Source organism: Anomaloglossus baeobatrachus, chromosome 6 (assembly GCF_048569485.1).
Source record: "Anomaloglossus baeobatrachus isolate aAnoBae1 chromosome 6, aAnoBae1.hap1, whole genome shotgun sequence".
Lineage (NCBI taxonomy): Eukaryota > Metazoa > Chordata > Amphibia > Anura > Aromobatidae > Anomaloglossus > Anomaloglossus baeobatrachus.
Window position 1 is genome coordinate 145,968,947 of NC_134358.1, and position 14,268 is coordinate 145,983,214.

The window sequence follows — 14,268 nt, forward strand, 5'->3', positions numbered from 1 at the left end:
GAGACTGTGGTTGGAGTCCCCTCGCTGTGTTTGTAAAAGAACCAAGATGAACAAGTCATGGCTCTCAGAGGACTTTTCTTCCCTGGGTCATCCAGGGGAGGTGAAAGGCACGCGTATTTTTGAGAGTGCTTCATGCCAAGCATCTTTTTCTTTTTCAAAAGGGGGGTCAACTGATGCCAGTCAAGTGGGGTGTGTGTGGCCCAATTAGTGGCAACGAGGGAGACTGTGGTTGGAGTCCCCTCGCTGTGTTTGTAAAAGAACCAAGATAAACAAGTCATGGCTCTCAGAGGACTTTTCTTCCCTGGGTCATCCAGGGGAGGTGAAAGGCACGCGTATTTTTGAGAGTGCTTCATGCCAAGCATCTTTTTCTTTTTCAAAAGGGGGGTCAACTGATGCCAGTCAAGTGGGGTGTGTGTGGCCCAATTAGTGGCAATGAGGGAGACTGTGGTTGGAGTCCCCTCGCTGTGTTTGTAAAAGAACCAAGATGAACAAGTCATGGCTCTCAGAGGACTTTTCTTCCCTGGGTCATCCAGGGGAGGTGAAAGGCACGCGTATTTTTGAGAGTGCTTCATGCCAAGCATCTTTTTCTTTTTCAAAAGGGGGGTCAACTGATGCCAGTCAAGTGGGGTGTGTGTGGCCCAATAAGTGGCAACGAGGGAGAATATGGTTGGAGTCCCCTCGCTGTGTTTGTAAAAGAACCAAGATGAACAAGTCATGGCTCTCAGAGGACTTTTCTTCCCTGGGTCATCCAGGGGAGGTGAAAGGCATGCGTATTTTTGAGAGTGCTTCATGCCAAGCATCTTTTTCTTTTTCAAAAGGGGGGTCAACTGATGCCAGTCAAGTGGGGTGTGTGTGGCCCAATTAGTGGCAACGAGGGAGACTGTGGTTGGAGTCCCCTCGCTGTGTTTGTAAAAGAACCAAGATAAACAAGTCATGGCTCTCAGAGGACTTTTCTTCCCTGGGTCATCCAGGGGAGGTGAAAGGCACGCGTATTTTTGAGAGTGCTTCATGCAAAGCATCTTTTTCTTTTTCAAAAGGGGGGTCAACTGATGCCAGTCAAGTGGGGTGTGTGTGGCCCAATTAGTGGCAATAAGGGAGACTGTGGTTGGAGTCCCCTCGCTGTGTTTGTAAAAGAACCAAGATGAACAAGTCATGGCTCTCAGAGGACTTTTCTTCCCTGAGTCATCAAGGGGAGGTGAAAGGCACGCGTATTTTTCAGAGTGCTTCATGCCAAGCATCTTTTTCTTTTTCAAAAGGGGGGTCAACTGATGCCAGTCAAGTGGGGTGTGTGTGGCCCAATAAGTGGCAACGAGGGAGACTGTGGTTGGAGTCCCCTCGCTGTGTTTGTAAAAGAACCAAGATGAACAAGTCATGGCTCTCAGAGGACTTTTCTTCCCTGGGTCATCCAGGGGAGGTGAAAGGCACGCGTATTTTTGAGAGTGCTTCATGCAAAGCATCTTTTTCTTTTTCAAAAGGGTGGTCAACTGATGCCAGTCAAGTGGGGTGTGTGTGGCCCAATTAGTGGCAACGAGGGAGACTGTGGTTGGAGTCCCCTCGCTGTGTTTGTAAAAGAACCAAGATGAACAAGTCATGGCTCTCAGAGGACTTTTCTTCCCTGGGTCATCCAGGGGAGGTGAAAGGCACGCGTATTTTTGAGAGTGCTTCATGCCAAGCATCTTTTTCTTTTTCAAAAGGGGGGTCAACTGATGCCAGTCAAGTGGGGTGTGTGTGGCCCAATTAGTGGCAACGAGGGAGACTGTGGTTGGAGTCCCCTCGCTGTGTTTGTAAAAGAACCAAGATAAACAAGTCATGGCTCTCAGAGGACTTTTCTTCCCTGGGTCATCCAGGGGAGGTGAAAGGCACGCGTATTTTTGAGAGTGCTTCATGCCAAGCATCTTTTTCTTTTTCAAAAGGGGGGTCAACTGATGCCAGTCAAGTGGAGTGTGTGTGGCCCAATTAGTGGAAACGAGGGAGACTGTGGTTGGAGTCCCCTCGCTGTGTTTGTAAAAGAACCAAGATGAACAAGTCATGGCTCTCAGAGGACTTTTCTTCCCCTGGCTCATCCAGGGGAGGTGAAAGGCACGCGTATTTTTGAGAGTGCTTCATGCCAAGCATCTTTTTCTTTTTCAAAAGGGGGGTCAACTGATGCCAGTCAAGTGGGGTGTGTGGGGCCCAATTAGTGGAAACGAGGGAGACTGTGGTTGGAGTCCCCTCGCTGTGTTTTACATGATTTTCGAAGGGCATGACATGCCTAAGAGGTTGAGTTTCATCATCTGCAACTTGTTGGCAACAGAAAGGCTGCCTTTACACCCTTTTGAGACCGAGGATTTTCGAGACCTTATGCCCATTGCAGTGCCCCAAGAGCCGATGGCCAGTCGTCACTCCTTCTCCAAGAAAGGCATGCCCGCGCTACCACAGCAGGTCGCACACAACCTCACCGATTCCTTGAGAAACTCTGTGTGTGACAGGGTGCATTTCACCACAGATACTTGGACCAGTAAGCATGGACAGGGGAGTTACATGTCGCTGACTGGGCACTGGGTAACTACGGTGAGAGATGGAGAAGGGTCTGCTGTACAAGTTTTGCCATCCCTACGAGTTGTGTGTCAATCCTTCCTCTGTATGTAGAAGTTCCTCCACTGCTTCTGCCTCCTCAACCTCGTGTGGGTCCTCCACTTCGGCCCAAACCCTGTGTGGTCAGGCCACCCGCGTTGTAACTGCGCACAAGGAATCCCACACACCTCCTTACTATGCTGGCAGCAGAGCTCAACAGCATGAGGCGGTCGACTCTTTTCTTTGAAATGTCTGTGAATTGTGAGTCACACCGCTGAGGAGTTGTGGATGGTAAGCTCTGGAGAGTGAGACCGAGTTTCATCAATGGTTGTCTCCACTCAACCAGCAGCCAGGGAAGGTCGGGTGCGACAATGATGCAAACCAGTCTGCGACCCTTCTTCAGGGCAATGTGACACACGTGCCTTGTATGGCTCACGTGTTGAACCTGGTTGTCCAGCAATTGTTAAAACACTATCACGGCCTACATGGCCTTCTGCAGAGAGCACGGTGTAACGCCTGCCTGGATCGACACACTCAGATGGGCTGTAAAGGATAGGCTAGAGGCAAGCCACTCACCAAGCTGGACACCCAGAACCCTGAAACCCTTTAACCCCTATACAGTGATTTGGAATTACACAGGGCCCAAGTTAATCAATACCTGTGGAAGGCTGCAGTTCCAGAGAATAGTAGTCATGCAGGGTCAAAAACATTAATTGAGGAAGAGGAACAGAATGGGACGGCCAGGATTTAATCAGAAAACAAGCAGATGTGAAATGCGGATCGGCCAACGAGGTACATAAACAGCAAGCAGGAAAAGTAGTCAGGTAACAAGCACACAAAATCATAAAACTGAACTGGGGGTAACAGTAACAAGAGGTTCATAGCTATGTCTGGCAGTGGTCTGCAGACAGGAGGGGCCTAAAAAAGGGTGTGGTGTCTTCCCATTGGTTGTAGCTGAATGATGGTACTTCATCTGTGAGATACCCATCACCTACATTCAGCCTGTGGTTCTGTATCTGTCAAGGTAACGCAACCCAGTGGGTGACCATAACGTGCGTCCACCTGCGCCGCTGGCATCGACTCCTTTCCCATCATCAGCACTATGCACGAAAGGAACACGTTGTCACCTGGCGACCGGAGTACAAATTGATTGAGTGGACTACGTTGGTGACTTAACAGCCGTGTGCGGCAATGATGCAAACCTGTCTGCGGCCCTTCGGCAGGGCAAAATGACACATGTGCCTTGTATGGCTCACGTGTTGAATCTGATTCTCCAGCAATTTTTAAAATACCATCCCGGCCTACATGGCCTTGTGCAGCGGGCACGCTCGCTATGTGCTCACTTTCATCCTTCGCACCCAGCAGCTCAACAACTTTCATCGCTCCTGAAGTCTTAGGGTCTGGCGGTTAAACGCCGGAAATGCGATGTTCCGACACGCAGGAATTGGAATCTGCACATGTTGCAGCGTCTGTGGCAGCACCGCAGAGCCCTGCTGAAATACGGTATGACGTATACCCTGGGCTAACTTGATCCAGAGGTGGTGCAGATCACGCTGCTGGAGTGGTGTCAGATCAAGGACCTATGCACCCTTCTACACAGTTTACAAATGTCGACGAAGATGTTTAGCACTGGCGATGCCATTCTCAGCGTGACAATTCTGGTCATCTACAAGATGGAGCACACTGTAAGCATTATTCGGAGTCAGGTGTTGGTCCAAGAGGAAGGGGAGGAAGTACAGGAGGAGTCATATGCAGAAGGGATAATAAGATCTACAAGGTCCAGACGGTGAGCGGCACCTAGGCGGCAGTCATGGTGGGGGAGAGGGATTAACAAGGGCGCATAGTATCAGCAAAAATTGTTGAGGAAGGTGCAGGAGCCCATGAAGAAATGGAGGACGAAATGGTGATGGGCATGGAAGACTCAGCAGATGAGTGAGAGCTTGCTCACATTTCGGTTGTGCGAGGTTGGGGGGAGAGGGGAGAGGGCAGAGGAAGGAGGCACGATTCTCACCTCTCTGCCACCAACACACCAAGTACTTGGTCCTCCTGGATGCACAAGACACATGAGCGCCTTCTTGCTGCACTACCTACAACATGACCCTCGGATTGTATGAATTCGAAGTAATGCTAACTACTGGGTTGCCACACTGTTAGATCCCTGGTACAAGACAAAATTTGGCGAAATAATTCCTGCCATAGAAAGGGACGCACATATACAGGAGTATCTGCAGAAGGTGGTACGGATTCTTAGATCTGCTTTTCCAGTAAACACCACATGAAGGTGTGCTCTTTCGGAGCATAATAGAAGACTGCGCACCTCCTTGTTGGCTCCAGCCCGTTTTATAACCTGGGTCCGCCCCAAACCAGAGTGGACCACAATGCACCTCCTGAAGACAAAAGCAGAGTGACACGTCATGAGTGGCATAACTAGCGTCCTATTTGGAACCGCAACTTGAATAATGACCTCACGGCTGCCACGACACAAACACCTCACCAGTCATCGTCTGACCATCAATAATGAGGTGACAAGTCATAGGGGCGGGCCTCTGCAAGCCATTTGGGAGTGGCCTGGCCACATCGTCAGGACACCTGATGCCCTGTGGTCTATATGGGCCCCCCACATCAGGGGCAGTGCCAAAGAGTTCATTACCGGACCTAGTCTCTGATGCAGTAAGTGCCTGAGCATGCTCAGTAGCATGAAATACAGTCTCCGAAAAAAGACTATCAGCTTTAGCATGGTGTCTAGGCACAACACAGGACTTAGACCCGGCACGGAGTGCAAGTACCTGTGCAAAGAGGCTTTTCGCACTAAGTGTGGGAGCATGCGCTGTATCCTGAAATGAAGACTTAGCCTCAGGAATGGCACAGTCAGGCTGAGCATACTCACTAGGCGAAACACTGTAGTTAGGCTGCGGCTGGGGTAAATCGGCAGACGCATGCGCACTAGCTGCCTCTCCACACTTAGACGTGGAGGAGAAATTGCTCTTCGGGTGTGGACTTGGAGATGCTGTCTATGAACAGAAGGAAAAGCTAAAGGAAGCCTCACTTTCTATCCCTCCGAATGATCAAATGCAGCAAGGAATTCCCTGAGTTTGCTATAAAATTAGCGTAGCAAAATGTGCATGAGGGTGTCATGCAGAGGTGCTGCAAATAGATTTGCACCAGTGGGACACTAATGGAAGTCCAACAGTCACTTCTTGTATGCCACTAAATGGCAACATTTTTTGCTATCATTATAGCTTATTAAAAACAGAGCAGGAGGGTGTCCTGCACAAGTGCTAGAAATAGCTTGGCACCAGTGGGACAATAATGAAATACAACAGCCAGTTCTTGTATGCCACTAAATGGCAGCATTTTTTGCTATCATTATAGCTTATTAAAAACAGAGTAGGAGGGTGTCCTGCACAGGTGCTAGAAATAGCTTGGCACCAGTGGGACAATAATGAAATACAACAGCCAGTTCTTGTATGCCACTAAATGGCAGTATTTTTTGCTATCATTATAGCTTATTAAAAACAGAGCAGGAGGGTGTCATGCAGAGGTGCTGCACATAGATTTGCACCAGTGGGGCACTAATGGAGTACAACAGCCACTTCTTGTATGCCACTAAGTTTACTCAATTTTTGGTATTATAATGTCTTAGTAACAATGAGTTTGAGTGTGCAATGCAGGCAGACGTGCTGCAAATATCTTTGCACTAGTGGGACAATACAGAAGTCCAACAGCCACGTTTAGGATGCCACTAAGTTCACTCAGTGTTTGCTAGTATAATGGCTTAGTAACAATGAGTTTGAGTGTGCAAAGGGCAGGAGGGTACAGTGGCAGGGTTGTGGGTCTCTGGGTAGAGGAAAGGAAGCCTGCCTTTCTATCCCTCCAAATGGGGAAATGCAGCGAGGAAATCCCTGACCTTAGCTACACAGACGCTGTCATCTTGCGTAGCAGTTAAACTCTGTTTTCAGGACCTGTCACCTATGGCTCTGACCCTGCCGGTATTAGCCCTTAAAAGGACTAATAGAAAGTGCTATCCCTATTCTGTATAGCGCTGTGTATAGAGCGTACACAGCAGTATCGGAGATAGGAGCTGCGCCAGCGGTGACTGACACAAAGGACGCAGAAGAGATAATGGCGTCCGGACGGGCAGATACTCATTTTTATAATGCAGGGACATGTGACATGGACATCCTATCACACATGCCATTGCTTCTCTGGCTAAAAGTACACTTAGCTGTGTGTGTGTCTGGGATTGGCTGACATGCTGGCCCGCCCCACTACACGCGCGCGCTTAGGGAAGGAAGGCAAGGAAAAAAAAATGGCGATCGCCATTATCCATACAGCAGTGATCTGAATGCGCTGTTCCCGCACACTATACACTGAAATTTCATAATAGTGTGAGTCACAGAGTGACTTACACTATTACAGCGGAAAGCCAGCTAGTAATTAGCTGGTCTTTTTTCTGCTAGAACCGTTCTCGAACGTATCTAGAACTATCGAGCTTTAGCAAAAAGCTTGAGTTCTAGTTCTATCTAGAACAGCCCCCAAAATCACTCGAGCCACGAACTGGAGAACCTCGAACCGCGAACCACGCTCAACTCTACAATTAAGTGGCTTAATTAATTTTTTTGTCTGACCTTAAATCGAATCTGTCAGCAAATTTTTGCTATTTAATCTGACAGCAGCGTGATGTGGGAGCAGAGAATCTGATGTGTCACTTACTTGGCTGCTTGCTGTAATTTCAATAAAATCTGTTTTATCAGCAGGAGATTATCACTAGAGAACTAGATGTCTCATGTCATGTAGTCTTCCTGCTCTGTATAAACCCCACCACTGATTAGCAGCTTTCTGCCTATGAACAGTGTCCCAGAAACCTGCCAATCAGTGGTGTGGGCGTGGTTATATAGGGCTCAGCATTCAAAGAACTGGTAGAACTGCAGCAGATAAAACAGTGATTTTATCAAAACTGCAGCAAACATAACATAGCCAAAAGCAGACAATGCTTTTTAAAAAATGTAGTTGCAAAGAGAATTTGTCAGGTCCTCCATTGACATTAAATCAACCCCCATTAAGTTTTAGAGCCTTATTCAGCAGTAATATAATGGTTTAAACTGTTGAGTGACCTGACAGGTTCCCTTTAACTTTCATAACACACATAATCTCTTTTAAAGGATTTTATTTTACTTACCATCAGAAATAAAGTTTCAAGAAGCTTGCTCAGCTTTCTTGCAAATTTGTGAGAAATGGAGTTGAATATCTTCATGCGTAATGTATTGATCTTTACATTCAGAACCACAAACAGGGCACCCAGTAACCCTCCCATAATGCCAATGATAATACTGGGGATAAAGGCCAAAACACTCATATCCAATAGGTCTTTCACCTTCAGGAGAAAAAAAGAAAAGCTGTTTATCTGGTGACAATAAGGCTGTGTAATGTTACATTGCAGTGTTCTGGGTCTGCAACCTCCTTAATTCCGGATATCGTTTCTAATTACTTCTTTTTATCCCATAAAACAGATTTGACCTTTTTTTAAACAGTATGAAATGCTACCTGCATATAAAAGTGTCAGTATGCTCTATGACTGTAAAGCAATTAGCTTTCTATCATATTACTTATCAATTGTAATTAATCAGCAATCTCACTAGTTAGTACAGATATCCATTTATTCATCTTTTCCTAATTAAGCTGGTTACCACGCCAAGACATGACAAGAGGGCATCACCAGGTCTAAAGAAAAGAAGTATAACAGATTTGTTTCTTACTGTAAGGACACTAAGTATACTGTATATTATTGCTAAAATGTGATTGAATAGGTTACCGGTACATGAATCAATTGCCTCCTTTGCTACAATGTTCCACTTGCACAGGGATGTCATACTCATATACACAGACTGCCAAAGTTAAAAACTTGGACAAAGTCGTGGACCAAAGTAGTCATGGGCCCCAAATAGTCCTCAATACAGAATAATGGACCCCACATAGTCCTCCATACAGAATAATGGGCCCCACATAGCCCTCCATACAGATTATTGGGCCCCACATAGTCCTCCATACGGTATGATGTGCCCCACATTGTCCTACATACGGAATAATGGGCCCCACGTAGTCCTCCATACAAAATAATGTGTCTCACATAGTACCCCATATAGCATATGCCCCACATAGCCCTCCATACAGAATAATGGACACCACATAGTCCTCCATATAGAATAATGGGCGCTACATAGTCCTGCATACAGAATGATGTGCCCAACATAGTCCTTCATACAGAATAATGGGTACCACATAGTCCTCCATACAGAATAATGGGCCCCACATAGCCCTCCATACAGAATAATGGGCCCCACATAGTCCTCCATACAGAATAATGGGCCCGACATAGTCCTCCATACAGAATAATGGTCCCCACATAGCCCTCCATACAGAATAATGGGCCCCACATAGTCCTCCATACAGAATAATGGGCCCGACATAGTCCTCCATACAGAATAATGGGCCCCACATAGCCCTCCATAAAGAATAATGGGCCCCACATAGCCCTCCATAAAGAATAATGGGCCCCACATAGTCCTCCATATGGAATGATGTGCCCCACATAGTCCTCCATACAGAATAATGGGCCCTATATAGTCCTCCATACGGAACAATGGGCCCCACATAGACCTCCATACAAAATAATGGGCCTCATATAGACCTCCATACAGAATAATGGTCCCCACATAGCCCTCCATACAGAATAATAAGCCCCACATAGTCCTCCATACAGAATAATGGGCCCGACATAGTCCTCCATATAGAATAATGGGCCCGACATAGTCCTCCATACAGAATAATGATCCTCACATAGTCCTCCGTATAGAACAATGGGCCCCACATAGACCTCCATAAAGAATAATGGGCCTCATATACTGTAGTCCTCCATACAGAATAATGGGCCCACATAGTCACCAGGATACTGTGTTACACAATATACAAACTTATAAACCTGTCCCCAGAACATACTCCAATGGGATTATATCAAGCTTTTACGTAAAAAGAAAAAAAAAATGATTGGAACTGTAGTAAATTATAAGAAATAGTTCTCCCCTTACCTGCACATGCTCCATAAAAAACTCAGTGCAGACTTATAAATGTTCAGCATATTATAAGATCAATAGCATGTTCATAATGTGGGGAATTCAGTGTGGAGAAGAAGTGAATAAACAAAATACAATACACTAGAGCTTATCTAGGTTCAAATCCATAGGTCAGTGCAGCTGGAATTCGACTTTGGGTTTAGATTTGTGCCTAAAGGGCACTTTGCACGCTGCGATATCGCTATTGATATCGCTAGCGAGCGTACCCGCCCCCGTCGGCTGTGCATCACGGGCAAGTCGCTGCCCGTGGCGCGCAACATCGCTTACACCTGTCACACGGACTTACCTTCCCTGCGACGTCGCTGTTGCCGGCAAACCACCTCCTTTCTAAGGGGGGCGGTTCGTCCGTTGTCATAACGAAGTCACACGGCAGCCGTCCAATAGAAGCGGAGGGGCGGAGATGAGCGGGCGGAATATCCCGCCCACCTCCTTCCTTCCTCATTGCCGGTGGACGCAGGTAAGGAGATGCTCGTCGTTCCTGCGGTGTCACACATAGCGATGTGTGCTGCCGCAGGAACGACGAACAACCAGCGACATGCACCACCAACGATATTATGAAAAGGAGCGACGTGTCAACGATCAACGATTTTTTACATTTTTGCGATCGTTGATCATCACTCCTAGCTGTCACACGCTGCGATGTCGCTAACGGCGCCGATGTGCGTCACAAACACTGTGACCCTGACGATATATCGTTAGCGATGTCGCAGCATGTAAAGCACCCTTTAAGGTTATGTGTGCACGTACATGCTGAAATTTCTGCAGCGATTTGGCAGCACATGTGCGCTGCAAATCGCTGCAGAAAAACACTGCTTAATGGATGCAGTGTGTTTGTAGCACAGATGCCGATTTCATGCACTCGGGATGCTGCCTCTCCCATAGACAGAGTGGGAGCAGCATCCAAAGCGCACGAAAGAGGTGACATGCTGTATTTTTAAAAGCAGAGGTTTTGTCAAATTTTTGACACTCAAATCGCTACGTTCAAAAAAGCATCTTGCGCACGGATTATGCACAATCTTCATAGACTGTGCTGGGGATGCAGGATGCATGTATTTACGCTGCAGTGCCTAACACAGCGTAAATGCATGAAATTACGCTACGTGTACACATAACCTTAGGCTGTGTGCACTCGTGTGCATTTTTCTTGCGTTTTGGCTGAGTTTAAAACTAAAGCGTCTCAATGACAAAATGCATGCGTTCTGCTTCCCCAGCAAAGTCTATGAGAAGTCTGCAAATTCCATGCGCACGTTGCTTTTTTTTTGTCAAACGCAGAGGTTACAGTTGTCAAAGTCTGCCAGAGGGTGCATTTTTCTTGACAATTACAGAACGCAGCGTGTGGACATACCCATAGAGTTTCTAAAAAGTTCATGGCAGATTTGTCTGATACAAATCATTGCTATGTGAACATAAAGGCTCATAACACACTGTTCACATTGCGTGGTCACTTTGTGCTTTGTCTGGTCATGTTTTTAGCAGTGTCCGCCTTTCTGAAGTGTGCACAAGAACATATTCAACTGCGCCTTGTGCCCACCTCTAAAAGATGGACACTGACGAAAAGGTGATCAGACAGAGCACAGAGTAATCTACCTGCTTCTTCAAAGTAACTGGCCCCATTGGGGGTTACACCCGAATTTCATTTTTGAAGGATTCAGATAGAAGTCTTGACGGAGACACATGTGGCAAAAACACAATATGAACATAGCCTAAAGCTGCAAACACATAAATGTATACATTTCTTCTCAATGTATGGTATGTTCCATAACAAATACATAAGAACCCATAGATGAGGTTCCCAAGATTAACAGATAATAATTTACCATTTGAGCACATCCCTTAAAGGGAACCAATCACCAGGATTTTCCTATATAACCTATAGCCAGTGCTATACTGGCACTATCCGGCTGATTCTATACATACCATTAGTGGTCAGCTCGGATGTTTAGGTTTTGAAATCCAAGAAAGTAAAGTTTATAAAATCATCAGCTTCTTGAGTGACAGCAGCTGAGGATCAGATAATATCTGGGGGGGAAGTCATAGTTATCCCCTTGCCCTGTTAAATCAGCATATGTATTATACAAACGATGTAACTTTTCACTTCCAGGACCTGTGATGAAGTCATGCCCATGTGACCAGAAGGGGCGGGGCCTCAGCCAACAAAGCTGATACCACGAAGCAACATTTCCTATATGCTGAGGGCCCGTCCCTTTTGGTCACATAGATATGACCTCACCACAAGTCCTGGAAGTGAAAAGCTACATTGATTGTATATCACTCATGCTAATTCTAACAGAGGGAGGGGATAACTATGAATCCCCCCCAGATATGATCTGCTCCTCAGCTGCTGTCACTCAAGAAGCTGATGATTTTATAAACTTTACTTTCTTGGATTTCAAAACCTAAACATCTGAGCTGACCACTACAGGTATGTAGAGAATCAGCCTGAGAGTGCCAGTGTAGCACTGGCTATAAGTTATATATGAAAATCCTGGTGATTGGTTCCCTTTAAAGGTTTTTGCTGTTCCCTGAGATCAGCATGTTATAGGATCTGAGACGTATCACTTACTTGTCTGCTTGGTGCAGTTCGACAAAATAACTGTTTTCTCTGTTGCACATCTCACAATGGTCAGAATGCTGAGCTCTGTATAATTTCCACCCACACTGCTAATAGACATCTTTCTTTGGCCACTTTCTGCCTATACACAGTATACAATGTGTGGTAGGGTGTGGTTATAAAGAGCAGGAGGACTACATGGCATGAGACAACTAGTCATCTACTGATAATCTCATGCTGATAAAACACTGATTTTATTAAAACAACAAAAAGCAGCCTGGTAAGTGACACAGGAAGTGCATATAATCAAAGAAATGGTACGTTGCTAGAATTATAATGCTTTGAAAGTCACATAATTCTAATAATCTGTCATTCACTTTAATTGTACATATGATACATACCCAGAATAAGATCCTCTGCTCAGCTTTAAAAAATCCAAAATAACCGTTATATACAAATCCGCCAAATGAAGACGAGAAAATCTCTGTAGTGAAGGTCGCTATTAGACAGCAAAAGAATGTTTGCCAGGCAAGTTTAATGTCCCAAAAAGATGCCACCTCTTCTAGAGCAAAGAGGAGTCCACCAACTGGAGCCCGAAACACAGAGGCGATACCGGCAGCTGCACCAGCTGTAATAAACTGTCGCCTGCGGAATAAAACAGCTGGTTCTTAGTAAATTAGAAAACTGCAGAATAGAAAAAATAGATGCAATCGAAAAGCACAAAAGTTATCAAAGCAAATCTAAAATAATATCCATTTATTCAATCTTGATTAAAATATACAAGCAATGACAATGGTACAGTAGGTACAGAGCATGCGGAGTAAAAACAAAAGACAACGCGTTTCTAACCAAAACACATTTCTAAAATCAAGAGAAGGATTTAATCAGCATAAGGCTATGTGCCCATGGGGAAAGTGTCTTGCGGATATATCCGCAGGAGCTCCCAGAAAACCGCAGCACAACTTTGTCTGTTTCCATGCTGTGGTTTTATTGCGGAATGTCCTGCGGATATGCTGCGGTGTCCTGTATTGAGGATACAGTACCATGGCTTCGGCACTGCATCCTCAATGCAGAACAAGTGCTGAGTGATCGGGGCGTTCATATTTACCTCTATCATGCAGCACTTCACTTTCTGTCCGTGTCTGTCTGCACATTGCCGGAGAAGGTGGGCGGGCCTGAACTAGCTTTGGCTGTCACATGACCGGAGCTCGTGCAGGCCCCGCCCACCTCCTCCTTCCTGCACCTGGCTCCATTGCGCTCCTCTGCACCAGAAGAAGTGACTCCGGTGTCTGCTATCAAGGCAGGTAAGTATGGGACCCTGCGGAAAATCCGCAGGAATAATTCACATGCTGCAGATTTTTCCGCAGGGAAATCCGCATTATTTCCGCTGTGGAAAAAAACGCAGCATGGGCACAGCACTCCCCAAATGCCATAGAAATGGCTGGGGACTTGCTGTACTGTGGATTTTTGAAAAATCTGCAGAATTTCCGTAAAAAAATCGCGGCAAATTCTGCGAATTTTCCACAGCGTGAGCACATAGCCTTAAGGCCGCTTTACACACTGCGATATCGGTACCGATATCTCCAGCGTGCGTACCCGCCCCCATCGGTTGTGCGACACGGGCAAATCTCTGCCCGTGTCGCACAACATCGCCCGGACCCGTCACACGAACTTACCTTCCCTGCGACGTCGCTGTGACTGGCGAACCGCCTCCTTTCTAAGGGGGCGGTTCGTTCAGCGTCACAGCGACATGACAGCAGCGTCACTGAACCGCCGCCCAATAGAAATGGAGGGGTGGAGATGAGCGGGATGAACATCCCGCCCACCTCCTTCACTCCGCATTGTGGCCGGGAGGCAGGTAAGGAGAGCTTCCTCGTTCCTGCAGTGTCACACGGAGCGATGTGTGCTGCCGCAGGAACGAGGAACAACTTCGTTACTGCTGCAGTAACGATATTTGAGAATGGACCCCCATGTCACCGATGAGCGATTTTGCACGTTTTTGCGACGATGCAAAATTGCTCATAGGTGTCACAC

At 46.5% G+C, this 14,268-nt stretch overlaps 1 protein-coding gene and 1 long non-coding RNA gene across 3 annotated transcripts in view; one reads left to right on the top strand and one right to left on the bottom strand.

The window, feature by feature from the left end:
* LOC142244156 (chloride channel protein D-like) overlaps positions 1–14,268 on the bottom strand; it is a 265,090-nt gene that overhangs the window by 207,132 nt on the left and 43,690 nt on the right. The window contains exons 6-7 of the mRNA XM_075316355.1: positions 12,636–12,879; positions 7,733–7,927 (exon numbers count right to left, since the gene is read on the bottom strand). Coding sequence (XP_075172470.1) covers positions 7,733–7,927; positions 12,636–12,879 — 439 coding nt within the window. The remainder of the gene's footprint in view (positions 1–7,732; positions 7,928–12,635; positions 12,880–14,268) is intronic.
* LOC142244157 (uncharacterized) overlaps positions 1–14,268 on the top strand; it is a 113,931-nt gene that overhangs the window by 64,297 nt on the left and 35,366 nt on the right. The gene's annotated exons all lie outside the window — the stretch shown is intronic.